This window comes from Mesoplodon bidens (genome assembly GCF_964165515.1).
Source record: "Mesoplodon bidens genome assembly, chromosome: 3".
Taxonomy (NCBI): Eukaryota; Metazoa; Chordata; class Mammalia; order Artiodactyla; family Ziphiidae; genus Mesoplodon; species Mesoplodon bidens.
The window spans coordinates 57,761,273-57,789,063 of record NC_138178.1 but is presented as its reverse complement, the minus strand read 5'-3'; the positions used below and the strand labels follow the sequence as shown (position 1 = coordinate 57,789,063).

The 27,791-nt window shown below is 41.6% G+C and overlaps 2 protein-coding genes across 3 annotated transcripts in view; one reads left to right on the top strand and one right to left on the bottom strand.

Annotated features, from left to right (window-relative positions):
- Positions 1–662: 662 nt before the first annotated feature.
- On the bottom strand, positions 663–16,929 carry FEM1B (fem-1 homolog B; the record flags this gene model as incomplete). 2 transcript variants are annotated; one of them, XM_081228527.1, is made up of 2 exons in its annotated part: positions 663–6,984; positions 16,611–16,858. In XM_081228527.1, 2 exons carry the CDS (start codon positions 16,856–16,858, stop codon positions 5,349–5,351), a joined length of 1,884 nt encoding a protein of 627 aa, XP_081084653.1. In that variant the 3' UTR covers positions 663–5,348. The 2 variants fall into 2 exon arrangements, with proteins under 2 accessions (XP_081084653.1, XP_081084654.1); XM_081228528.1 differs by lacking the exon at positions 663–6,984 and adding an exon at positions 11,176–11,294 and having other exon boundaries at positions 16,611–16,929.
- A 751-nt stretch (positions 16,930–17,680) lies between these two features.
- The window catches only part of CLN6 (CLN6 transmembrane ER protein), a 51,744-nt gene continuing 41,633 nt past the window's right edge, over positions 17,681–27,791 (top strand). Inside the window, exons 1-2 of the mRNA XM_081228540.1 lie at positions 17,681–17,766; positions 26,435–26,511. The gene's annotated coding sequence lies outside the window, so the exon portion shown is untranslated. The remainder of the gene's footprint in view (positions 17,767–26,434; positions 26,512–27,791) is intronic.

The window sequence follows — 27,791 nt, the reverse complement described above, 5'->3', positions numbered from 1 at the left end:
AAACAGTATTTGGAATATCAATAAACTGAAAACCTAAAAATCCAACAGTAAGTCCTGGTTAAATAAATTTTAAGTCCATCCATAGAATTAAATGCTATAAAATTGTGTTTTTTTAAATCTATACGTACCAAAATGAAAAAACGTCCAAGATATATTAAATGAAAACAAGATGCAGAATAGCACAGGAAAGTTAAAAGTCCATTTCCATTAAAGAAAAAAAACAAAAAGGAGAAAATACACATATATACACATAAAATTCTGGGAAGCTACTCAAAAAACTAGTGATACCCTCTGAAGAGTCCAAATGGCAGGCAGAGAGAGATGAAAAAGTAACTTCTTTTTTTTTTTACTATTTGAATTTTTCTTAACTATCTGAATTTTTCCCCATGCACATGTACGTAACTTTCACAACTTTTTAAAAATGAATTCAACAAAAGATCATCTCAACACTGAACAATAAAGACACACACTTCAAGGCAGTTTTTTTTTTCAAACATTTACTGAACACAAACACCATTTTTTCCTATTACACAGCAATATTGTTAGTTTCAAATTAGCTGGGCTATTAGGACTGTCAGTTACCACGAAATTAAAAATGATTCTACATGTCAAACTCAAATAGAAAATGTCATGCAATATATAAATCACTAACAGGCCTCTGGTGCAGTCAGCAAGTTCACTATGTTTATTAAAGTCATGTAAATGGTTTGACAAAAGTGCACAATAGAATGACATCACTGGTTTGTTATAAATCACAGTGAATTACTAGAATACAACAATGTAATTCCTCTACGTGGAAGATTGCAGGATGGGGTGAATATTATAAAGGATAGGATCTTTCAACACGTTAAGCCAGTCAGAGTTTACTCCCCAGCTATATACTTGATTGGTTAGCAAAGCTGAGGTTATTTTCCCTCATCTTTTCTCCTCTACCAATTACTAAGCAACAACAACAAAAAAAGGCCATGCACAAATTTTACAACACCTGATTAAAAAAAGTTACAAAACCTTGTGCATTGCTTGGATGAAGCTTACATCTTTGCTCCTTCATTTTTCTGATTAGGCCACTCACCACATGACTCACCCCTAAATGAAAAGCTGTTAACAATTTAGCACTTCTCACCCCTGCACACATATCAAGATACACTCCCCATAACCATCAAGTCAGTGTCCCTTTCCTATATATTAACACAAATGAACACACCACAAACCTAGGACTAGAGACCACATTTACTTTACAGTTTTAAAAATTAATATATCACCACTATCCATGTAGTATTTATTTCAGATCCCATATTTGTAGAAGGTATTGTACAACCCAGCCTACCTGAAGATTTGGGCAAGTCTGCCAGGAATGTATGAGAAAGCTCGGCAATGTGCCATACACATTAGGAGCTCTCTACTTTCCAGAGAAGGTATCCAGAGCAGGGCTGTGCATTTGCAGAGTCGGAGTCAACAAACAGCTTAAAATCTTATGGACTAGTAACTTTTCACAGAGCAAAAGGCAGAGGTTTGTTTTCTCTAACCCATTTTAATGGGATAGTATAGTCAGTGAGGGAAACGGAATAGTCATCTGTACACTGATATATCTGGCTAGCCTGAAAAGGAACATTTAAGGTTTTTACAGAAAACCTACCATAAAAGCAAGTCCTTTATACTTTTATCCATCTACTTTCTAGTTCCATCACTGGCTGCTTCTAAAACCAGCAAACTAATCCAAGGTCCAGCAACTCATTCCTCACCCTGCCCCTTCCCCCAGAAAGAAATGCTTCTGCTTGAATAACCTAAAGTGGCCTTATTCCTCAAGTAGCTGCCTCAGCTGCGATGGAGACTAGTGACAGGGTACTGTTCCCTTGGGATTCTGATTTTCAAAACCACTTGCCAAATGCAGAGCTGACACTCATGGAGCTGCTGCCCCCACATCACATTTTACTTCAAACAGTGATATCATGCCTAAGTTTCTCATGATTACAGTTATTAATCAATGATCAGGGTAATGCAATAAAACCCTTCCCAGAAACAAGCAAGACCAAAGTTTGCTTTTTGCTTTGTTTGTCTGAAGTGCCCACAGCAAAGAACCTTAAGGTAGCTGGACTGTGGCCTACTAGAGAGCAATCCAGGGTAGACTGAAAATAATGTTGTGTCCGAGTTCTTATGTCAAAATTTCCTTTCTGATCAGTTGAAGGATGGATTTGCTGCCCATTCCTTGACTTAGTTACCTAAACTCAAGAGTTCAATTTTACCAACTCTTAAGTGCAAAACCCACCCAAGGTTTCACATGGTTTGCCCAGGCATTCATCCACCTGGGCCTCTAGTTAACTAAATTTATATGACAATTACTGAGCAAGACCAAGAAGTTTTGATTGAATTTGTAATGTTATCAAGGAAGACGTACAATCTAAAGCATAATTCTACCAACAATAAACACAAAACGACAAAAGTGGCTAAAAAATGGCAACAGCCCAGAGTTCTCAGCTGAGATACAGAACTATCACCTTTCTTATTTATTTTCTTAAAAAAACAAAACAAAACAAAACTTAAGTTTGGGAAGGGTTTGGCTAAACAGATTTTAAAATAATTCTACCAAAAAAAAAAAAAAGGCATGTAATCACTTGTTTCAAGAATGGGTTTATACAGGTGTTTCACAATACATATTTGGATTCGTTTTACAAGACAGAATTAGATCCTTAGCAATACAGTGCACAATGTACCGCTATACTATAGTTTAAAAAAAAAAAATCTCGGTTACCATTATCAAAGTTCATAGTCCATTCCGCTTGTCTTCAAATTCTTTCTCCAGCTTTGTCAGCATTTCAATCAGCAATTTTACTCTCTCCAGCATTCAGTCCTCCCTTCTCAAAAACACTGAGTGTCATTAAATTTTGATGTCTGAATATGTACAGATAATCATTATCCTCGTTTTATAAGTAAGTAATATCTAAAATAGTTCTCGTCCTGGGTAGCCAAAGGGATGAAATGGTTTTTAAAACATGCAACATTATCTGATATTTTAAGTTTTGATGTTTAAAAATCATATGCATTAATAATGGAACCAAGTAAATACCAAGTATCATAGCTATTCCTCAGACTGTCAAATAAGCAGGCCTTGAAGTCTGAAAAATACAGGGTCTGATCTGAGCTGTGAAAAAGGCGTGATTCACTCACCTGGAGGATGAGCATTTTCTCTTTCATGAGAGTTGCCAAGAGCAAGGTATAGTAGTTCCCTGATTCACACCAGGAAGATCAAGGCCAGTAATTTTCAAATTAGGGCTCATTCAAATACCCCCCTTTAGACCATCCTAAAAAACCTTCCTTGTAAAAATCTCAGGTTAGGAAAACAGAAATATATTACTATGACAGAATTTACCATCAAAACATTCCTAACTGAAGCAAGAAGACATGTGAAGTATAACAGCACAGTAAAATTATCTTGCGTTCTTGGGGGAAGAAGTTTTTAAAGTACCCCCATCCATTCCCTCCTGTCCTTCAGAGTGTTTCATTTCATGGGGTACCTATTTTATTTAAGGCCCTAGGTGCTGATTTTGGCTTAGTCATTATGTTTTATACTGATCCGGCTGCAACCTTTTTCTTACACTTCACAAAGCAATATCCGTACATAAAATGTTAACTGAAACCTTACCAGTGGTTTTTGTTGTTTTTTTTTTTAGTTTATATCTGATGTTGCTGCATCATTATAATGCTTTTCATTAAAGAAAAAAAGCTGCAGGTCTTCACTTACAGTACCATGCACTATGAGTAGCTAAGGCATTCATTTGGCACTAGAGAGAAAAATACAGATATAGCTAATTTTATTTTATCATTTTTAACATTGAAAGAAATAGGTGTGTACCCTTTACTTGAATTTCTGTGATGCTTAAAAGATAATCACAGGGCTTCCCTGGTGGCGCAGTGGTTGAGAGTCCGCCTGCCGATGCAGGGGACACGGGTTCGTGCCCCGGTCCGGGAGGATCCCGCATGCTGCGCAGCGGCTGGGCCCGTGAGCCATGGCCGCTGAGCCTGCGCGTCCGGAGCCTGTGCTCCACAACGGGAGAGGCCACAACAGTGAGAGGCCCGCGTACCGCAAAAAAAAAAAAAAAAAAAAAAGATAATCACAGAATATTCCTTTGACAGTTTACAATGTTGCCATTAAAACAAAACAAAACAAAACAAACCCATAAAGACCTCTGTACAGCCTGTCGGAATAAGCGACATTTTGTGGTTCCAAAATTTGCTGCCCTCAGGCAGAAATAATCTTTCCAAATGGCATTGAGAATTATTTTTATTATCAAAAACATTGAATTTCCTATACCACACTAGTGATTTTTCTACTTGTTACAGACTGAATAAAGTAAAAAAAATTAAAAATATCCCAGTTCCTTTTCATCTGTCATAAAAACCTTCTTAGGGAGGCACAAATAATGCCCTCTGGAAAAGTAGTTTCCAATTTTAAAAGATACCGCACAAGAGGAAAGGGAGAAGGGGACAAAAGAAGAACATATAACTATATTGTGACAATTTGTTTCCTAAGACAGAACACAGCATTCATAATTTTTACATGTCTGTGAGCTGAGTCAAATGCAGACTGCTGCAATTTAGATTAATTACATTAAAACAGAGACGTCCACACATTTTAGAATCCAAGCTCAAAGGCAAATAGTTCATCAATATTCTCTGAAAAGTTGCTTTAAGATTACTGCTATGTATGTACCACCCAGCATAATTCAACAATTTCAATGGATTTAACTTTATAAATTTATAACTATTATTAAGTTAGCACATTTTTCAGATTAATCTGCAGTTATATTTTTAAAAATCCTCCTGATGTTATAATGCATTGATCTCTTCACATAAATAATGGAAGAGTGAAAACTACCTATAGCAGTTTGGCATGTGCAGAACATCTAGATATTCCATTACTTTTAATGTTCCTTTTCGTTGTTTTTCTTCATGAAATCCTCAAAACTGCTGCAGAGAATAACATGCTGACACAGGCTTAACAGAAATACTTTTCTAGGCAGTTTTTTTTTTAAATTATCAACTTCAAATCATAAGGGCCCTTGTTACATAAACAAAATATTTTATATTCATTCCTTAAAAAAAAGAAAGTTAAGTGACCAATATCCAAACACCTTATAGTTACACCTAAACAATGTGGTTTTGTTTAAAGTGTATTTGAAATCAGTAATCATATGAGGCAAGAAGACCAAATACAAAACTAAGGAAGGAGGAGTAGGGAGGAAGGGTAGTGGAAAGAAAAGCAGATTTCATGAACACATAATTCTATTGTCTGTGATTAAAGTCCTTTACATTTTTAGCACCACATTAAATGATTTTACATATCCAGTCACTTAATGAAATCCAACAAACTCTTCAAGAGTTCTGGGGATCTGGTCTTGGTAGTTAATGTCATTAGCCCGAACTGCCCGGGCGGCCAGGCACTTGAGACTCATCTTCATTTGAGTTTTAAGTAGTATTTCTGATACCCCAGTTGTACTTTTGTCTAGCGGAGTCTTATTCTGTTTATTTGTCATGTCGGTGTGAGCGCCAGCTTCAACTAGGCTAATGATGATAGAGTGCAAGGTCAAAAAATCACTGATGGGCCTGTTGTACTGAACGATAATGTGAAGGGCACTGTTCCCTTCATTGTCCACAGCATTCACCTCAGCACCACAGTCCAGCAGGAGCTTTGTGACAAGCGCATTTGGAAAGCTGCAGACATCATTGGTGTGGAAATCATCAACTGGGGTATTCGAGTTGACAGCTAGATGCAGCAAGGTGAAACCTTCACGAGTTCTGGGATCAAGGTGAATCAGGTTGTAGATCTGCTTGTTAATTTTGCACTGATCTTCTTCACTGCACTGTGTTTTGGTGGAAATGCACACTAAATACAGAAAAGTATAGAGATTACATTCATAATTGTCCAGAGCACTGTGGACGTCAGCATCTGGAATATTTTTCACTCTGTTCATACTTTGTTCTATTTCCAAAACACTGCATCTCAAAACACATTCTATGTCTGGGGCCTTCACAGTTTCATTCAAATGTATCATCTGTGAAAAAACTTGGGCAAATCGAAGAAGATCCTTATGGGTATTCCTGTTACCTTTCTGTCTGAGGTGCAGGGCATGAAGCCACAATTTGATACACTGTTCGAATTCCATGTTATCTGCATAAACAGCTCCCCTGTAAATGATGGGATGGGAAACATCAATGTTGTCGGCACCTAAAATCCGTTCCCGAACTATAAGGCCTTCCATATGAAGAGCATCTCTGTCTTGCCGAATGGATTCCAGTTCCTGAGGATTTCTACATTCAGTTCTATTCCCATAGGCATGGATTGGTGGGAGAACCTCTTTCTCAAGAATGTTATCACCATCTTGAAACCTCTCCAACATAGCTAAATATAAATAGTGGTATGTCTTCATGATGTCATAGTTCTCACGGTCATTTGCAAAGGAGGCACCCAAGAGCTCCAAAGCTTCAATCCGACTTCTTCGGTCACAATCAGCATGAGAGAGCAACAGTTCGACAACATCAGCTTTACAGCTTTCAGCAGCTACTTTTAATGGCGTCATCCCATGGCCGTTCACTACTATAGCAGCACGCCATTTTATCAGCTCCTTCACAATATCTATGTGCCCAGCTTCAGCTGCAAAGTGCAATGCTGTGGCTCCACAATGTGCTTTAGCATTTGGATCAGCACGTTGTTCTAAAAGGTATCTGACCACATCAGTGTGTCCTTTATATGCTGCAATCATTAGGCAGGTGTTGTCATACTTGTTGGCAATGCTGATGTTGGCATTATTTTCAACCAAGTATTTCACAATGTCCAATCTGCCATCAAAGCATGCTGCCCGTAGGGGGGTTGAGTTAGTTACTGTGGTATGGTTCACGTTGGCTCCATGACTGACTAGAAGCTTAACAACTTCAAAATGTCCTGCCCCTGCTGCACACCAAAGAGCGGTGGCACCATCAATGACATACCTATTCATGAAAAGAACGAACAGTTAGAAAATGGAGGTTACCCGCCCTAACGTAAATTTAAAGGATGTATTCATTTACACTGACCCAAAACCTCAATCTACAGAGCGTTAGCAAAACATTAGTTTGGCTGAAAATAAAATCAGGTAATTTAAGTAAAGCACTTGGCATAGTACTTGTACCTAGTATGAGCTCAATAAATGTTAGAGACTGTTGTTATCACCAAAGTACAAAAAACTTAAAAAAGAAAAAAAAAACGAATCACTGACTTGCTACTAGCAAAAGTAAATTTCAGAAAACAAAGAGGAAATGTATGGAGTTTTGTAACTTCTTGACCACCAAGCTGATTCACTGGCTCTTAGGAGGACAGCATGTTCCTCCCTCCCAGCACCCCCTAGGTACCACTGTTTCATTCAGTACATCAGTGAGAAAGCCACCCCAATCTCTGCATTAACATTGTGTTAGAAACTGCTTTAGGAAGCAAAGTATTTAAGCAGATAATTTTTCCCTAAGATTATCTAAGCTAATAAGTATTATACTCTACTACAGCAGTGAGAAAGAAACAGTTACTGCCCCAACATGAATGGTACAACCTTATAACACAGGTCAAATTCTATCTCCCTTGAAGTGAAAAAGAGTACAATCCGCCTGGTATAATATAAATATCATAGTTTAACCGCAATTATCAACACCATCTATCACTTCTGCTGAAAATAAAAGACGCACTTTATAAACATGCAAGCAATTACTTCTTCAATTTCAAATAATGATGCAAAATGTTTATAAGCAAAAGCATTCCCAGTAACAGTTACCTATGGGGTTACCTATGGGGGAGAGTGTAGGATTGACTCAGATGAGGCTTAAAGCTACTATAAATGTACTATATTTTGATCTGGGTAGTGGCTACATGGGTGGACATTTAGGGGAAAAAACTCATCAAACTGTACATGAAAGATTTGTACATTTTACTGTATGAAAGACATACCTCAAAATAAATTTGAAGACTTCTGAAGTTTCTTTTTAAAATTTCATTTTTTAATGTCATTTAATTGTTCATTGATTTTTTAAACTAAAGAATGAGTCAAGAAAATAAGACATTACATCAGTTGAAATGTTTTAGTGGTTGCCGACTGTACCTTTTGCAAACAATTCAGTTTAATTAAAATTCACTTATTACATTTTTATTGTCATGATTATAAACAAAGTTCAAAAAAAGTTTTTTTTCACTGTCAAAAATATACAATTTACAACAGCACCAGAAAATACCAATATCTGATAGTAAATCTAATGAAAAATGTACAAGACTTCTACATTGAAAATTACAAAACATTCCTGAGATAAAGACCCTAAGAAATGGAGAAATATTCCATGTTTATTGTTTAGGAGATTCAATAATGTTAAGATGTCAATTCTCCCCCCAAATAATCTACAGATTCAATGCAATCCAAATCAAAATCCCAGCAGGGATGTGTGTGTGTGCACATGCACAAATGTGTGCATGCATCCACATATGTGTAGATATTGACAAGCCAATTCTAAAATGTATATAGAAATGCAAAGGGGGACTTTGCCGGTGGCGCAGTGGTTAAGAATCCGCCCACCAATGCAGGGGACACGGGTTCGAGCCCTGGTCCGGGAAGATCCCACATGCCGCGGAGCAACTAAGCCCATGCACCACAACTACTGAGCCTGCGCTCTAGAGCCTACAAGCCACAACTGCTGAGCCCACGCAGCACAACTACTGAAGCCTGTGCACCTAGAGCCTGTGCTCCGCAACAAGAGAAGCCACCGCAATAAGAAGCCCGCGTGCCGCAACCAAGAGTAGCCCCTGCTCACCGCAACTAGAGAAAGCCCACACGCAGCAACGAAGACCCAACACAGCCCAAAATAAATAAATTTAAAAAATGCAAAGGACCTAGAACAACCAAGATAACCTTGAAAGAAAAATAAAGTTGTGGGACAAAATATAGTAATTAAGATAGTGTGTCAGTGGCACAAGGATAGATAAATATATCGATAGAAAACAACAACCCAAAAAGAAAAAAAAAAAAAAACCCTCCAGAAATAGATTCACACATACAGGATCAGAGATTAATGACAAAACCTCCAATGAAATTCAGGTAGAAAGTATGTTCTTTTTAATAGTGAAGAAGCAGGTACTAGATATCTGTTTGGAAAAAATTAACCTTGACTGTTTGCACAAAAATTTGAGAAGTGGTGAAGACCTATAATATGCAAAGCAAAACAATAAATGCTTCTAAAAAAATAGACTACCTTCATGACCTTGGAGTTGATGATGATTTCTTAAACATAATTCAAAAAAAGCACTAACCATAAAAGAAAAAAATTGATTAGACTTCATTAAAATTAAAAACTTCTTTTCATCAACAGACACTGTGAAGGAAGTGAACAGGCAATCCACTCACTGGCAGAAGACATTTGCACTCGATTTATCTGACAAATCACTAAAAAGGCAAACAAGTCAATCTAAAAAATGGGTGAAAAGATTGAACAAGTATACTTCAAAAGTATATATTCAGATAACCAATAAACATATGAAAAGATGTTCAAGATAATTACTCTCACCAGGGAAATGCAAATTAAAACCAGGAGTTACCAATACACACTCACCAAAATAGCTGAAATAAATAATACTGACATGACAATATTAAGTATCTGCCAGGATGTGAAACAACTCAAACTCTCTCATTGCTGATGGAAATTGCTAGTGGGAATGTACAATAATTTGGTTCAACCACTTTGGTGGTTGGCTGACAATAACTATTAAACATACACCAACCTACAACCCAGCAGTTCCACCCCTTGGTGTATACTGAAGAGAAATGAACGCAAATGTCCACCAGAAGACATACACAAAAATGTTCATAGTGGCTTTATTCATAGTAGTAGAACATTAGAAACAACCAAAATATCCATCAACAGGATAAACTGCCATATATTCATATAATGGAATACTACAAAGCATTTAAAAAATAAAAGAACTACTGACACATGCAACTCCATGGATGAATCTCACAGATACTGTGTTAAGCAAAAAGAAGCCAGAGAGAAAAGAGTACTCTGTATGATTCCATTTATAGGAAGTTCAAGTATAGACAGAACTAATCTATGGTGATAGAAGTCACAATAATCATAACTTCTGGGAGGGGAAAGGAGGGGAATTGACTGAGAAAGGGCACAAGGGAAACTTTTAGAGTGACATCAATGTTCTGCATATTGATCTAGAAGGTGATTACATGGATGTAAAAAAATTAAAATTTTATAACGTACGCTGAAGATTTATGCACCTTACTTGATGTTATATCTTAACTAAAAATAGATATAATTAAAAAACAAAAAAGAGGGGCTTCCCTGGTGGCGCAGTGGTTGAGAGTCCGCCTGCCGATGCAGGGGATGCGGGTTCGTGCCATGGTCCGGGAAGATGCCACATGCCGCGGAGCGGCTAGGCCCGTGAGCCATGGCCGCTGAGCCTGCGCGTCCGGAGCCTGTGCTCCTCAGCGGGAGAGGCCACAACAGTGAGAGGCCCGCGTACCGAAAAAAAAAAGAGGCACTACATTACTACTATAATTTAACTTCTAAATCAATTAAAAGAAAAAGTTTAAATAAACACAAATAGCTAATAAATAATTTCCATGTGCCAAGCACTGTATTAAGTGCTTAATATATAGTATATCTTATTTAATTTTCATAATAACCTTCTCCCAATAATCCTATAAGGTAGATACTATTATTACACCCATTTTAAAGACATATAACTAAAAGGCTTACATGAGATTAAAAATACAAAAGTACTTTGGAAACTATATAATGCATCAAATGTAAGGAAACAATACATGTCATTGTTCAAACATGTTTCAATTTAAAAAGCTTTTTTAAAAAAATTTCTTAATATAATCTATCCAAAAAGTCAATACATAGTTAACATATAGTTATATTTACATAGTTACAAAGTTTCCTTGCACGCCTTAAGAATATTAAATTGTTATTTGCCGAGAACATGAACATAAACGAAGTAAAAACTCAAGAAATGTTACATTAAAATAGGCATTCACATACATTATCTTTAACTCTTGCAATAACCATACAAGATAAATAGGACCCCCATTTTAAAGATGGAAAAAAAAGAGACAAAAGTAATTAAAAATTTTTTCTGGCCTCAGGTTTCCCAGAACTAATGACATGAGTAAAAATTAAATTACAAGTATATACTTACTTGGTTTTTATAATCGTTTAATACTTTTCCTGGTGTAATCTAATAATTTCCATTTTCCCTATGGTGATGTGACTGGAGCCTAAAAAAAGTTTCAATTACCTATTTTTATTGAGACAATTAAAAATTTTTAAATAGTTTATGACAAAACATATTCACTGTAGAATGTGTTACAGAATGACTAATCCTTCAGAAACATTAGCTTTAGTGATTTTTAAATTTCTACATCTAAATAAAAACATTAAACAGATTAAAGGGAATTATAATTCTAACATCTATGACATTTTTTGTCCATAAAATACAGCTAAAATTATAGCCATATATACTGCCTCAAAACAAAATGCCAAACACATTTATAACAAAATGAACAGAAAATAAATTAAAATATAATCAAATTAATGCAATATTAATGCCTATGGGAGAAGCACTATAAAACAATGATCTTTCTAGATTGAGTCTAAAATTGCAATGCAAACTAGCTATTATGTATTTCATCTTAAAAATCACGAAACTTGGGACTTCCCTGGTGGCACAGTGGGTAAGAATCCGCCCGCCAACGCAGGGGGCACTGTTCGATCCCTGGTCCGGGGAAGATCCCACATGCTGCAGAGCAACTAAGCCCGTGCACCACAACTACTGAGCCTGCACTCTAGAGCCTGCAAGCCACAACTACGGAGCCCATGTACTGCAACTACTGAAGCCTGTGCACCTAGAGCCCACGCTCTGCAACAAGAAGCCACCCACCACAATGAGAAGCACACGCACCGCAACAAACGGTAGCCCGGGCTCACCGCAACTAGAGAAAGCCCATGCACAACAACAAAGACCCAACACAGCCAAAAAAAATCAAGAAACTTTAATCTGATATTCACCTTTTAAACAAAATGCATGCATCAGATGATGTAAACATTTCACAATAAAAGATAACATTTCTGATCACAAAACTAAACTCATGTATTTCCTGGTTCAATCTGAAATTAAAATGTCTGGTTCAAGCATTTGAAATAGAAATAAAAATTCATTAAATGTAAATGACAACACTTTATTTTAACCAAAGTCCTTAAAATCATGTATTAGATCATATGTAGTTCCTTGAAATATACACTGGAAATGACTTTTTGTGTGTGTGTGTGTGTGGTACGCGGGCCTCTCACTGTTGTGGCCTCTCCCGTTGCAGAGCACAGGCTCCGGACGCGCAGGCTCAGCGGCCATGGCTCACGGGCCCAGCCGCTCCGCGGCATGTGGGATCTTCACGGACCGGGGCACGAACCCGTGTCCCCTGCATCGGCAGGCGGACTCTCAACCACTGCGCCACCAGGGAAGCCCCTGGAAATGACTTTCTAAATGAAGCCAAACGACGCTGTGCCCCTTACGCCTTTCCTCTACCTGGACATTTATTAGAAGTATTAGTACTAGCAGTGACTTTAAAAGAGCACTCAACAAAAAGCTTCAGAATTCCCAGAGGTCCTGTTCTCCTTCCCATCCATGTCAGCAAACTTCTTCTAGGACAAGAGTTCCCCACAAACTCTGGGCACACAGCAGTCAGGCCCTCAGAACTCAAACCAGCACAGAACTCCAAGGTCACATGACACCTCCCCTTTGTTATGTTCCATTTCTATAACATTCTTAACGGTTTCCCATACTCCAACTAAAGGTTCTTCTTTCATTCCCATTCATGTAATTTTTCTTTTTTTTTAAATTTATTTATTTATTATTCTTTTTGGCTGCGTTGGGTCTTCGCTGCTGCACGCAGGCATTCTCTAGTTGTGGTGAGCAGGGGCTATTCTTGTTGCGGTGGGCTTCTCATTGCGGTGGCTTCTTTTGTTGCGGAGCATAGGCTCTAGGTGCGCAGGCTTCAGTAGTTGTGGCTCGAGGGCTCTAGAGCGCAGGCTCAGTAGCTGTGGCGCACCGTCTTAATTGCTGCGTGGCATGTGGGATCTTCCCAGACCAGGGATCGAACCTGTGTCCCCCTGCATTGGCAGGCGGGTCCTTAACCACTGCGCCACCAGGGAAGTCCCAAATTTTCTTCTTATCCACTCATCTATGTCAATTTTGGTCGTTACACAGTAAGCCATAAATAAAATAATCTCAAATGTTACTCCTAAAAATATGTACAAGGACTCAAATATCAGCATCTAGGTGGGTGGCACCGTCCCCCTTTTGAGGCTCTATTATGAATCTACTTTAGTTTTCTAAGGTATTCTAGATGTTTTAGGCTGAGTATAGGCTCTTTAAAATAAGTTATTTTAATGTCTATGTGTATGTGTCTCTCTATCCCTCTCTCTTTCTCTCTCTCTCTCTCTCTCTCTCTCTCTCTCACACACACACACACACACACGCAGAGTACCATATCAAACCCCATAATTACATAGATACTGTTGCTTAGGATGAAGCTAAGAAGTGAGACTTTTTTTTAATATTAGGCAAATAACAGGATAGGTGGTGAACGATTTGGCAAAAAATTGTGAAGATGGTACATAAATTACTGAAAATTAGGAAACACTAATCTACTTCAGCCCACAAAGAACCTGTTTGTCCCTATCGGGCCATGGGTCTCAAGTACCAGTGGAATCTAAAGAAGGGGGGTTGGCTAAGTACCTCTCAAAAGCCAGTCCCTGAGGGGTGAGTGAGCTTCATATTATTAACACCTCACTCAGACTAACATTTTCACACTGTCTGGAATGAATGTAAAGTGAAATCATGACATTTGCAAGTAACACTCTCTTCATCTATTTCTGAAATGCCTAAATGACTGGAACAAACTGCAAAATAATCTCACAGGGTGGTGTGAGTGGGCAGAAAGGTGGCCATGAATTTCAATTCTTCTCCTTTGTTAATCTGTAAGCTCCTCGAAAGTAGAAACTTTACATTTTCTTCTACATCTTCCACATTATCTGTGTGGCCCAGGGCTAGGCCCATCATAGGCATTTAATAAGTTAAAAAACAAAACAAAACAAAACTACTTTGACAGAGCAGCTAATAAATCCATAACTGTAATAATCCATAAACAAAAAAAAGACAGATTGAAGAAGGCTCACACAAAATCTCAAATGATAGAAATCCTTGCAATTCCAGTCTCACCAGTCTGACTCTTGATATTTTACACAAGGATCATCAAAATCTGGCCTCCACCTCACTCTAGTCTCCCACAATCTCTTTCTTAACTTCCCAGGCTTGAACCCCTTCCTGAAACTGCACTGAAACATTTGTCATTGCAAGAGCACCATGCTGCCGTCCCTCTTCTTCACTTTCTACTATCCTTTAAGACTCAGCTCAAATATCACCTCGGCTGTGAAGTCTTCCCTGATTCTCCCAGGCAAAGCTAAGCACTTCCTCTCCCTGTGTTCCCTCAGTAGTCCAAAAGATTTCTATAACCCTAAATGGCATGGCATCTACACTTACTCATTTTCATCAATTTCTCACCTCTGCCATGCACCACGCCCCCCCTCCAGCCCCCTCCCAGGGCACCAGACTGTCTTCCTCTGCAGTGGGAACAGTATGTCATTCATCTCTGCAAACCCAATCCCTACTACAGAGCCTGGCACACAGCAGGTGTTCAAAATATGTTTGCTTATTGAACCCTTTAATTTCACTGGCCAGTGCAAAATACTGGGCAAGGTAAGCCACTACACAGGCTCAATGCTACATTCCTAGCCATTTCAGTTTCTCTTAATTGCCACCTCAAAACACCTTTCTCAGGACTTCCCTGGTGGTGCAGTGGATAAGACTCTGCGCTCCCAATGCAGGGAGCCTGGGTTCAATCCGTGGTCAGGGAACTAGATCCCACATGCATGCCGCAATTAAGACCCGGCACAACCAAATAAACAAATATTTTTTTAAAAACCTTCTCTTTGATGGTTAAGAAAGATAAGCAAAGCCTTTCCAAATGCTTTAGAAAACTATATTTTCTTGCCATTATTCTCTCCTAATCAAAACAGGCCTCAGCAAGCTCCTTAGCAGCAGTGTAACCAGTAGCTGTTACTGCAGAGATTCATATCTCAATGGATGCTTGTGCCTATACAACTGGAATGGTGCTGGAAGTTCAGGGGTCATCCTACTTCACTCCTCCTCTGCGTATAAGAAAGGCTGTGGGGATGCAGGGAGTTACAGAAAGGACATAGAAGCTAGTAAAAGAAAATGAACAAGAATCAGGTTGCCATCTTTGATTAATATGAAAAAGACCATCTCCTTAACGTCTCGAGAGGTGGTACCAGAGGTTAACCACCACCCGTGGGCTATCATTTCAGTAAAATGTAATACCCTGAAATATTTTCCTTTCATCTAAAACAGAAGAAAAAGCTCTTATTATTTCAACCTACAAAAAGAATCAACCAAAATTCAACAATGCCCTAGTCATCTTCAAGAGGAATTGTTTTTTCCATCAGGTTTTAACCAAGCAGTTTTCAATCACCGAAACTAAAGATACGTATACTTATGCTAGGACCACATCTATCTCAAAAGAAGAAAATGCTAGAATAGCTTATGTACTGGTGCAAGTCAACAAAAACAAAAACAATTAATGCATCTTTATGCAGTTGTAATCTGTAAAACAGGTTATAACCATCCAGCACAGAAAAGATAATGTCAAACCTGACAATTCTGCATTCAACTCTATCATACCCCAAAATATGTACAATTAAACCTAAAGGGCAAGTTTTAACTCTAACAATATGAATTTTTGAACTCCCCACCTGGAATAACAGTATATCATCAAGCTTCCCCACAACATCACAGAATAACATGTAATTTAACAATGGCATCACCTCGTCCTACACCAGGTCCAGTGCCATTTTCGCAGCCAACATATCTACCCCCAGCAATGTGTAAGAGTCGGAATCATGTCTTGGGAAGCCTGGCTGCGTGACAACCCCTCAAGAGGCTGCGACTGCTGCTGGTTCTAGGGGCTTATTTTGACATTAAGGTCCCACAACCCACTAAGGGGTTTTATCGGACACTCACGTGAAGGGGTAAAAACTGGGTGGCCAAATAACTCATCAAACAAAGGTCTTCAACGTTAATTGCTGACCTCGTTAATTTCTGATCTCGGTTACAACCCCAGTACTGATAAAGTGAAAACCTGAAAAGGCTGCTACCTCCTCCATACTGCTTCTTCACAAACTATCTAGTAAAGAATACAGAATACCTATTAGGTATCAAGACAGAGGGTGTGGCTATTTACCTACGGAGGGAATAAGGGGTAGGGGCCAATGAGGATGAGCGGCAAAACATGGGATGGAGTATTCGCCCTAGAAGATGAAGTGGGCATTAATGAGGCAGGTCAGGAGGTACAAAATGGGAGAAGTGATACCTCCATGAAGCGAGAGAGAGGGAGGGGAAGAACCATAAAGTGGTGGGTCCGCGCGCGTTAGAGAGGAGGCTGGAGTTGGGATGTACCTACCCGTCGAAGCGGACAGTGCCAGTCTGCTGAGTCTGCACCCGGTAATGTTCTAACAGCAAGCGCACCACCTTGGCGTGCCCATTGCGGGCTGCGATGATGAGGGGCGTGGAGCGCTGCCCTCCCTGCTGGCTGACATAGCCAAGCAGATAGCGGATGTCGCTTTCAGACCGGTTGAGAAGCAAGGCGGCCAGAGTCAGCACCTTGCCCTCGCTGGCCGCCTTGTATACATAGCCAGCCAGGCCCTCCATGGCCGCTGCCAACTCCAACACCCGTTTGGTCGCCACCGCTGCTGCTGCCTTGCGCCCCTGGAGGCCGCGTTCGCCAGCGTTTCAAACCTGGGCCCTCACAGCCCATTCAACAGGGCGCCGCCGCCGCCGCCGCCGCGCCCAGGCAGCAGCGCGGCCAGGGGAGGGCGGAGACGCAGAGGTGGCCAAATGCCGCGTGGGGCAGGTCAGCGATCCAGGCCGGGCAGGGAGGAGGGCGGTCAGGGCCTCAGGGCCGCCCCCAAGGCCCCAGACGCCGGCCCTGGGCCGAGGGGATCTCCATGGTGGCCCGGCCTCAGGCTGGACCCCTCCTTCCTGCGGGCTGCGACAGGCGCGTGCCCGAGCTACGGGTCGCCGGCGAGGTCCCAGGAGGGCCGCGCGCGCCCTGGATGGCGAATGATGGCCGCGCTTCACCCGACCCAGCCCGCCGGGCCTAGGGCCTGAAACTGCTTCTGCCTCCGCCTCCGCTCTGCGTCCTCCCCAGCTGGAGGAAACCTGCAGGCCCTCGCCCACTGGAGCTCAGAAGAGCCAGACGCTGTCGATAGCTTCAGAGGTCCACGCCTGGGGAGGCCCCCAGAGAGAGGCGGAACGCTGCGGCCACAGCAACCCCTGGGCTCTGGACGGGGAGGAAGGCGGGCCTCTGCAGACAGGGCTGAGACGGGGAGGGTGCGAGCGGGGGACGGTCAAGTGGGGTGTCTCTTCCAAAGCAGACCGGCCGGCGAACGAGGCACGATGAAGAAAGGTTCTGCTGCGCGAAGGTGGCCCATCCCCAATTCGGCCCGGGATGTCCTCATTGACCTTGATGCCTGGAGCTTCCAACTCGCCCCCACTAGGCCCTGGGGGTCCCTAGCCAGGGAGTGGGACAGAGTGAAGGCGCTGAACCGTTACTGCCGGTGGGTTTTGGGGCCCGCCCCGTTTTACCGTAGACATTGCGGGGCTCTTCTCAGCCCCTGTTTGGGGGCCCGGGGAGGGGAGTACGTGCACCCGGTGGGGTCCGTTTTGAGAACAGGGCGGCGCCTCTGAGCCCCCGAAATGTGGGAGGACTTTGAGGGTCTGCACGAGGCTCTGAGAAGGAACTGGAAGTCCGACCTGCCCTCCCTGGAGAGGAGGATAAAGTGTGTGAGAAAGGTCGGGAGAGATGGGGCACTATGGAAAGGGGCGAGGTACCCTGGGAAGGAAGACGAAGTCTACGTTCGGACAGACCAGGACTCTAATCCTGAATCTGCCGGGACCTTCGGTTTTCTCACAGACCTCACCAGATTGTTAGGATTTGAAAAGATCATTCATCCAACGAATATTAGAGATCTACTATGTGCCAGGCTCTGCTTGGCCCTAGGGATTCAGTGATAGACCAGATAGACACAGTGCCACTTCAGGGACTGTGTTGTTGAGGGGAAAACAGACAATAAATAAGTAAACAAATAATAGACAAGACTGACTGAGTTAGTATCATTCCCATTTGCTACGAAGCAAATGAAATAGAGTGATGGGGGGTGGGAGGCAGAGCTAATTTAGTTTGGGCCATCAGACAAGACCTCCGTGACAGGTAAGGAGAACAGGTGGTATTCTAGGCAGAGGGAATAGCTAGTACAAAAGCCCTGAGGAGGGAACAGTCTTGGTGCGTTCAGAAACAAAGGTCAGGGTGGCTTCAGCAAAGTGGGCCATAGGAAGAGTGATAGGAGATGAAATCAGCAGGGTGCAGGTCATGTTAGGGCCCAGTTACCCATGGTAAAGTGTTTAAATTCTACTCAAGTGTAGTGGGGGCATTTGAAGAGTTTTAAACAGAAAAGTGACAAGATACAATTTATATTTTTTAAAAGATCACTCTTGCTACTATGTAAAGAATAAACTGTAGTAGGCAGGAGTCAAAGCAGGAAGGCCATTTAGGAGGAAAGGTTGGGACTAGGATGGTAGGAGTGGAGGTGATGAATCTCATGGGGCAGTCACAGAAAGTATAAGTTCAATATGGAGGTCACTCCCTCCATACACACACAAAGGACAATATCTACCATAGAGAAAGAACAAATACATTTATTTGGTCCCAAGGGACCAGGCTGGGCTCAATGAGTTCACATAAATTATTTCATTTGAACCCCACCATTCCAATCCTAGTTGGTGAAGGACTCGTCTTAGTTGCAGAGCTATTGGTGAGGGTTTGGGCCACTTCTCAGATTTTTCTCTTCCACTCTACAGTACAACTTTAGCTATTTTCAGATCTCTATACTTTTTCACCCGTGTTAAACAAAAGCAACATTGGCAATCGGAGCTGAAGGTGGGGTTCTACCAGTAGAGTCTCTGAAATAACTGGTGGAAAAGAAGGGGAAGCTGGTTGTTCTCATTCTGGGGCTTCAGGGTTGGAAAAATTTCCAGTTCTTTACAGACTGAGCCAGGCTTTTTGGCCTCTGGGCACTTGGTGGTGACACATTTGGATGTGGGACCTGGGGGCTCCCTTCCAACTGATTTCATTCCTAGGCTCTACAGAGCAACTAGGCTCCTCCTATTCTCTCCCCCTCTCTCCCTCTCCCTCCCTTCCTCCCTCTCCTTGCAGCCCTTTACCCTGCATCATTCTTTTCACACCCAACTTTTCGAAGGTGATCCAGACACAGGCCCCTTTCACACCCAGCTTTTGAAGGTGATCCAGAGACAGGCCCCTTCTTCCCTTTGGTCTCATTTTCTGAAAGAGACCTGATTCATCCACCTATTCATTGCTGAGTAAGAAACTTTCTTCTGGGACTTTCCTGGTGGTCCAGTGGTTAAGATTCACCTTCCAACGCAGAGGGTGCGGGTTTGATCCCTGGTAGGGGAGCTTAGATCCCACGTGCCTCTGGGCCAAAAAACCAAAACATAAAACAGAAGCAATATTATAACAAATTCAATAAAGACTTTAAAAACGGTCCACATCAAAAAAGAAAAAAAAGAAACTTTCTGCCTCCTCTTGCCCTTTTGAGATGAATTAGAGTTCATCCTGGTGCTGACAGCTCAATTTGGTTGTGTAACTGGATGAGTGCTAGAAAGGGTGACTAAACCAAGAGTCATGCCAGAGAGGGGCTCAGAACTTGCACTTCAGGGCCTCCTCCCCCAGATGGGAATATACTTCTGCTCCAGCAGCCCAAGGTCAGGAACCTTCTTTATTTATCACAGTTGCCTAGTATAGGATTCTGGGCTCCTTGGGTTGCCCAATAGCCATTGACTGGAGAGTATTTGGTAGCCTATATTTACCTGGGCATGGAAGATGATGTTTCTGTGGTCAGGCTGGGCAAATTAAAGAGAGGATGTATAAACAGGACAAGGCTGCTTTCCCAAAGGCCAGAGCCCAGAAATAGCTCCCTGTGCTTCTGACCTATTCCCTTCCCCTTTGACAGAAAGCCACTGAGCAAATGATCAATAGTAAAATATAACTGAAAATAGTTGTATCCAGATGGAGATTGATTTGCTGATGACAGCAAACTGCAACCTTCTACCTGGACAAAAGACAGGACCAACATCCAGCACTTTGTTTTCTGGGGATTGGAGGTGACCTATGAGCAGAATTAGCTGTACCTTCCATAGAATATTCCTTTTTCCAAGCCAGGTCAGCCCAGCCTACAGCTCTGAATCAATGGAGTTTCTCAGATTTTGTATAAAATGTATTCAAAATGTCATTTTCAAGCACCAGTAAAGATAACTTGTTTTAGTCCTGTAAGTCTCCCACATACTCTAATGGAAGAGGATGACTTTTGGTGTTGAATAGATCTGGGTTGGACTCCCTTCTCTGTGGGTTAGCTGTGGCCTTGGGCAAGTTTCTTCATCTGTACAATGGGGGTAATAAATACTTTCCTTGCAGGGCTGGTGTCATGGTGACAGGCAAGCTCCTTCACCCAGCCTCGTCCTGTGAAGGATTGCCTGTCAGTACACATTAGTTTCCCTTCTTCCTAGCTCCCACCCCAGTCATACTTCTATTGTGCCATTAACCTGTTCAAGAAAGGACTTCCCACCCCATCTGCATTCTCCCTGCAGGATGTGTCTGCCTCTGGACACATATGGAAAGTAAATCCATAGTATGCAAGAGGCTGGGGAGGTTAATTGACAAGAGCTGGGAAATTCCAACAGAACCTCCGAAGGAAGATGTCAAAAATCAGACTGACAACCAGTCTCTATTAGCCCAGTTTCAGAGGACTGGCAGCCCACTAGCCTTTGTCTCCTCCTCCTCCCTCTCCTAGACTTCCCCTGAAAAGCAGATGTAATAATTGTCAGAGACAAAACCTAAGGTGGAGGAGAGGGGGCAGGTGGTCTGTGTTATTTCCCGAGCCAGTTCACCCCTGCCAGGTTTAGGTTTACCAGGAAAGTAGACTGAAGTCGACATGTGCCTTCTTTCTTCTGACCCCATTCCTCCCTGAATCATGGTACCAGTCAGGTACCCTGGGATTACAGTAACAGAAATAACAATAGCGAGCTCATATTGAGTGCTTACCGTGTGCCAGGCATTATAGTAAACACTGTATACAGATTAGCATGTTAAATTTGCACAAGTCTCTGAGGGACATGCCATTATTATCATTCCCATTCTTCAGATGAAGAAACTGAGATAGAAATGTTGTGTAACCAGATGTAGAGAACAAACGTATGGACACCAAGGGGGGAAAGCAGCGGCGGATGGGGGTGGTGGTGTGATAAATTGGGAGATTGGGATTGACATGTATTCACTGATGTGTATTAAACTGATGACTACTAAAAAAATTGCACAAAGAACATAGAAAAAAAAAAGAAAATGCACTGGAGAGCAGGGAAAGATTTTTAAAAAAAGAAAAAGAAAAAGAAAGAAATGTGTAACTTCATCATGGCCTCATAACTAGAGTGTGCTAGAATGTCAGGATTTGGATGCTGGCTGTCTGACCCCCATGCCCTGACCCTGCTACCAGCTTTCTGTTCCCTCTTTATCCCCCTCTGAGTGGCCCCCACCCAGCCTGCTCTCTGCAGCTAGGATCTTGGCTGGAGGTTCCCAAGGCTTTCTATGGTCCTGATCACTTCTCCTGGGGTTAGGCGCTAGTTAGCTAATCTGATCATCCATCCTTTGTTAATGGGAGAGGGCTAGAGGAAACTCTTCCCCACCTGGCAATCCCACACACACCCTGGACATTCCTCATTCCTACCCAGGAACACAGGTCCCAATCCAAAGCTAATGCTTTCTCATCCTAGAGATCTTCCTTATTTTGCCCTATGCTCTGTACCACTTTATACCTCTCTTGGAACCCTTACCTCTTTCTCTTTTTTTTAATATTTGTTTATTTATTTGGCTGCACTGTGTCTTAGTTACAGCACACGGGATCTTTGTTGCCATATGCGGAATCTTCGTTGCAGCATGCTGGATCTTAGTTGCGGCATGCAAACCCTTAGTTGTAGCATGTGGGATCTAGTTCCCTGACCAGGGATCAAACCCGGGGCCCCTGCATTGGGAGCACAGAGGCTTAGCCATTGGACCACCAGGGGAGTCCCTTACCTCTTTCTAATAATAACTCATGTCTGTATAGCCCTTTATGGTCTACAACACTTTCCCATCCACCCAATTCAGCCCCCACCTCCTAGGCTTCTTAACCACCTCCTGTAACTGGGGTGACAGAGAGCATGGTGGTTCAGCACCCAAGGTCTGGAATCTACTCTGCCAGCATCCCAACTCCACCATTTGCTAACTGTGTGACACTGGACAAGTTGCTTATTTAGCTTCTTCACTCAGTTTTCTTATCTATGAAATGGGATAATAACAGTGCTTCTATCTGGTCATTGTGAGGGTTAAGTGAGATAAACACACACAGAGACACAGAAAAACACACACATAACAACACATGTACACACACAGCAAGCAACTCATTAAGTGTTGGCTATTGTTATCATTATATCATTGAATCCCCAAACCCTGTGGGAAAAACCAAAGCAAGTCAGTTCTTGTCATCAGTAAACACAAGTTTAAACCAGATAATCTCTAAGCTCTCTGCCAGCTCCATCAAGCTCTGATTCTACCATGAATCACGGTTATTTATGGACACATTTTAGTTCTTCTATGCTGTAGCAACCCCTGAAGGCCCAGCCCTTAATAGAGGGCCTTGTATATAGCAGACTGTCCTGCCAGGTCAGGGTTAGCATGTAACAATAGTCCCTCCCTCATCCAGGCAGTGGGAGGAACTAAGGAGAAATTCTTATATAGCCTTTAGCACAGTGCCTGGTACTAAGTAAGCTCCTAATAAATCATAGTTACTATTGTTCCATCTTACAGTGAGCCTCCCAAACATGGTCCTTAAAAACATAGACTCTAGGGCTTCCCTGGTGGCGCAGTGGTTGAGAGTCCGCCTGCTGATGCAGGGGACACGGGTTCGTGTCCCGTTCCGGGAAGATCCCACATGCCGCAGAGCGGCTGGGCCTGTGAGCCATGGCCGCGGAACCTGCGCGTCCGGAGCCTGTGCTCCGCAACGGGAGAGGCCACAACAGTGAGAGGCCCGCGTACCGCAAAAAAAAAAAAAAAAAAAAAAACATAGACTCTAGAACCATACTGCCGGGGTTCATCTTAGTGCTGATCCTGTGAGACTCTGAGTAAGTTAATTAACTACCCTGGGCCTCAGTTTTCTCATCTGTAAGATGAACACGATGATAACAGCATGTGCCTAAATAAGGTTGTTGCATAGATCAGATGAGTTAATATAAGAAAGGCACATAGATTTGTGCTTGGCATATGCTTGGTGTATGTAAGTGCTTTTTGTCATCGTTTACAAATGAGGAGACCCAGGCTCAGAGACATCAAGTGACATCCCAAAGCGGTAGTGGAGCTGGGATCCAAATCTAACTGAGTCTGTCTGATTCCAGAGCCTCAGTCTTTTTTTTTTTAATTAATTAATTAATTAATTTAGTTTTGGCTGCGTTGGGTCTTTGTTGCTGCATGTGGGCTTTCTCTAGTTGTGGCAAGCAGGGGCTACTCTTCGTTGCGGTGCACGGGCTTCTCATTGTGGTGGCTTCTCTCCTTGCAGAGCACGGGCTCTAGGCGACCGGGCACCAGTAGTTGTGGCACGCAGGCTCAGTAGTTGTGGCTCACGGGCTCTAGAGTGCAGGCTCAGTAGTTGTGGTGCACGGGCTTAGTTGCTCCACGGCATGTGGGATCTTCCCGGACGAGGGCTTGAACCTGTGTCCCCTGCATTGGCAGGCGGATTCATAACCACTTTGCCACCAGGGAAGCCCCAGCGCCTGTCTTAGTATTAGGATATTTTGCTGCCCCAGGCGATCCATGTATATTTTAACAGGAGTCTTCTCCTATGGTGGAGATCTCAAGAGTGGAGGAGAGTGAGTTGGCACCAGAGACCTCTGGGGTAAGGATGCCCTCAAATCATGCCACAGAAGTGGCTTTTTCCTCACCTTTGTCTGGCCATATGGTTTTAGCGTTCCATCAGGGCTCAGGCCCAGGAGCCCAGAAACATGGCACCACCCACACAGGCCTCTAACCTGGAATCTGCAGCAAAACTCTCATTATGCACATTGATGGCACACTCAGAGCTGGGCCCCAGCTGTTTAACACAGACAGGCCCTGGCCTTGAGGCTTTTTCCACTTCTGAGGCATGATTCAGCCCAGGAGACAAGACCAGACAGACTTGTACGGGAGGAAGGAGGGCTTGGTGGTGGATGGAGGGGGAGAAGAAAAACAAACAGAGGTTAGAGCAGGGGAGTCTCTCAGCTACTGGGCTGCAGGGGGAGGGGGCAGGAGCGAGCAGAGGGAGCCCGCCTGCTGGAGGAGCTGCACAAAACTGGGCCGCCCACTGACCAATGTATCTTCCTTGCAGTCAAATTTATTGATTTAAACATGAATCCAACCATGCTTCTGAAGCCCCAGAAAAACACTAATTAAACACTTCACAATTGTGTAGCACAGTATGATTTCCATAGCATTGCACATAAAGAAGCTCAATTTTGAGCTGTTTTGAAAATAATTGGCTTCTCTTATTACAAAGCACACATGCTTATTGAGGAATACTGGGAAATGTTTTTAAATATAAATTTTTAAATGTCAAATATGTATATATTATACCACTAGCAGTAACGTTTTCAGTAAATTTCTAACTAGGCTTTTTTTCTGAACCTATATACATATATAGGTCACTTAAACAAAATTGGAGGCATACTACATAAAGAGTTTTAGATTTTTTTCCCACTTAACATAAAATCATAGGCATTTTCTAATGGTGCCAAACATTCAGCTATAAAAATCCATAATGACTGCATTTATCAGTATAGAAGTGCCACAATTTCTGTAGCCATGCCCTAATTGTTGGACATTCCAGATATTTACAGAAGTGTAGTGTATACCTATAAATAATACTGCCATGAACATCTTTTTACTTACATTTCTGTCTATATATCTGATTATGTCCTAATAGTAAATTTCTAGTAATGGAACTACTAGCTCGAAGGATTTGAATATTTTTGAGTACATATAGTCGAATTACTCTCCAGAAAAGGTATTCAATTTACACTCCCACCAGCAACGTGTGACAATGTACCTCTCTACATTTTGAGCCAGTGAGTTAGGTAACAAGCATCTCATGTTACAGATAAGGAAAATTGGGGTTCATACAACTAAAAGTCAAACTCTAGTGCCCTGGATTTGGTGCCAGGGCCCTTCCCACTCTGCCTTCTAGACAAGAAGAGCTCTGAAAAGGTTTTCCTGAGCAATGGAGTTGTATAAAATTTTATTTTTATATCCACACTTATTGGTGAAAATATTTTTGAAAATCTTCAGTTTCTTGACCTTATTTGTGCCATGGGCTCCTTTGGCAGCCTGGTTAAGCTTACCAGCCCCATCTCAGAGTAATGTATTTGTATGCATACAATAAAATACATAGGATTATAAAGGAAATGAATTATATAAAAATATAAAAATAAAATGATGATAGAGTAATACATCTGCTCCTTTATAAATGCATTAATGACAAGATCTAGTACTACATGTAGGAGAGGCAGTCCACCAGGGGTCCTGGACATCCTTGCTGAGTTTACCCTTGTGATATTGAGCGGTTTCAGTAGGTAGTCACTTAGGCAACAGACTAGCTTATTTGCTGCTTACTCAAACAAGTGCTGGGCCCTCGGCTCTAAATTCTTCTTATGTAACATAATCTACTACATGTGCTTGAGTCACCTGGACGTCCACATTGCCCGCTGGGAATTAGAGCTCAGGGAAACAGCGCAAATATGCTGACACTCTAGCTACCCCTTTTGCTGTGAGTAATAAAGTCTTACATTTGGGATCCAGGAGTTTTGTGTCTTCTGTCCTTATCCAGGAAACTGTGGCAAGCTGACTTGTTAGCTTGCAGGGAGGGTAAAATCTCAACGCCTTCACAATTCTGACCCTATCTTTCATTTCAAAGTAGTGTTAAGCGTAAATGATATTTTGAGATGTATGCAACAGCTAAAATGCAGACTGAAAATACCTGTAATTTTTACTTGTGCAAAAATCACTGCAGTTTGTTGTGCACATTCATAGTTGAAGGAAATGCTCACTTTCAGTTAAAGTTTTCTGAAAATAAATGGCAGTTTTTTTTCTCATTCAAGTTCACAGATTTTAGGAGAACTCTTGCCTACTGCCAACTCCTCAAAAGAAGACCAGAAAAACCTGTTGATCAAGCAAAGTAAGTCTAAGTTAATTCAGTATTTACTGCAGAAAGGGAGAATAACACCTTGAAAGAGACTTGGTGTAGTTTCTAAGAAGGAGGATTTCAAGAAAGGGTGTTTATAGGATTTGGAGGCCTGGGCTCTAGTGGTTTAAGGTGGTTTTTCAAAGCAAGAAATTGATGGGGAGTGGGCACAGTTTGTGACATTTAAGACAGTTTAAGATCCATAGACACAGAAAAGCAGGGGTCTTGAAGCAAGTCTCATTAAATAAACTTGGTCATATATGTGAGCTCTTTGTCTATGTGAGCAGTCTGTGGTCCTGAGAGTCATCTGTCCTGTCCCAGATGAGCAAACTATTTGTCCAGATAAATTAATTTCTTGAAGCAAACAATTAATCTATTTATCCTCCTGGACTAGAATTTCCTAGAGCAGTTGTGTCATGTTGACATGGGCGGTCTCAGTTCTTATTTAACAAGACCAACTTCTTAGCTTGAAATCCCCTTTCTCACAAAAGTGGAAGCCTGCCTATTTTCGCCTGTTTTTGCTCTGTCCTTTCCATACTATGAGTTCACCGGTGTGTGTGGGCTAAATGTTATACTCCTAGATGTGGGGTTCATTTGTTTTCTATATATGTTTACCCAAAAGACCCAGTAAAATACCTTTTTTAATATATGGGGGTATTTATTTGGTGAGGATTCCTTGTGCAGTACACTTTTCCATACATATGTAATACTTGAATAATTAAGATGCGGTTTTTTTTTTGTAATACCCTTCTGTTGACCCTGATAGCTGTTGCTTTTTTTTTCCTTTTTGCATCAAAATTCCAAAAAAGAGCCATCTGTACTCATTGTTTCTGATTACCCTTTCATTGTCTTTTTTTTTAATGAACTTCTTTATTTGGAAAATTACAAACATAAACAAAAGTAGAGAGAATTGTAGAGTACGAATCACCTGGATTCAGTAATCATAAGCTCATAGTCAGTCATGGTTCATCCATACCCCATCCCACACACATTCCCATTGTATTATTTCAAAGCAAATCTCAGACATTTTATCATTTCATCAATAATTATTTTAGTATATATCTTTAAAAGATAAGATTTTTTAACCTAACCATAATATCACAAATCTGAAAAATAGTACCATATTATCTAAAATATAATATTATAAAATAGCATAATACCATAATATCTTAAAATCAACAGTTAATTCCTTAATATCATTAAATATCCAATCAGGGTTCACATTCCTAAATGTCTCATAAATGATAGCACAGGTTTTTTCATTTGAATCAGGA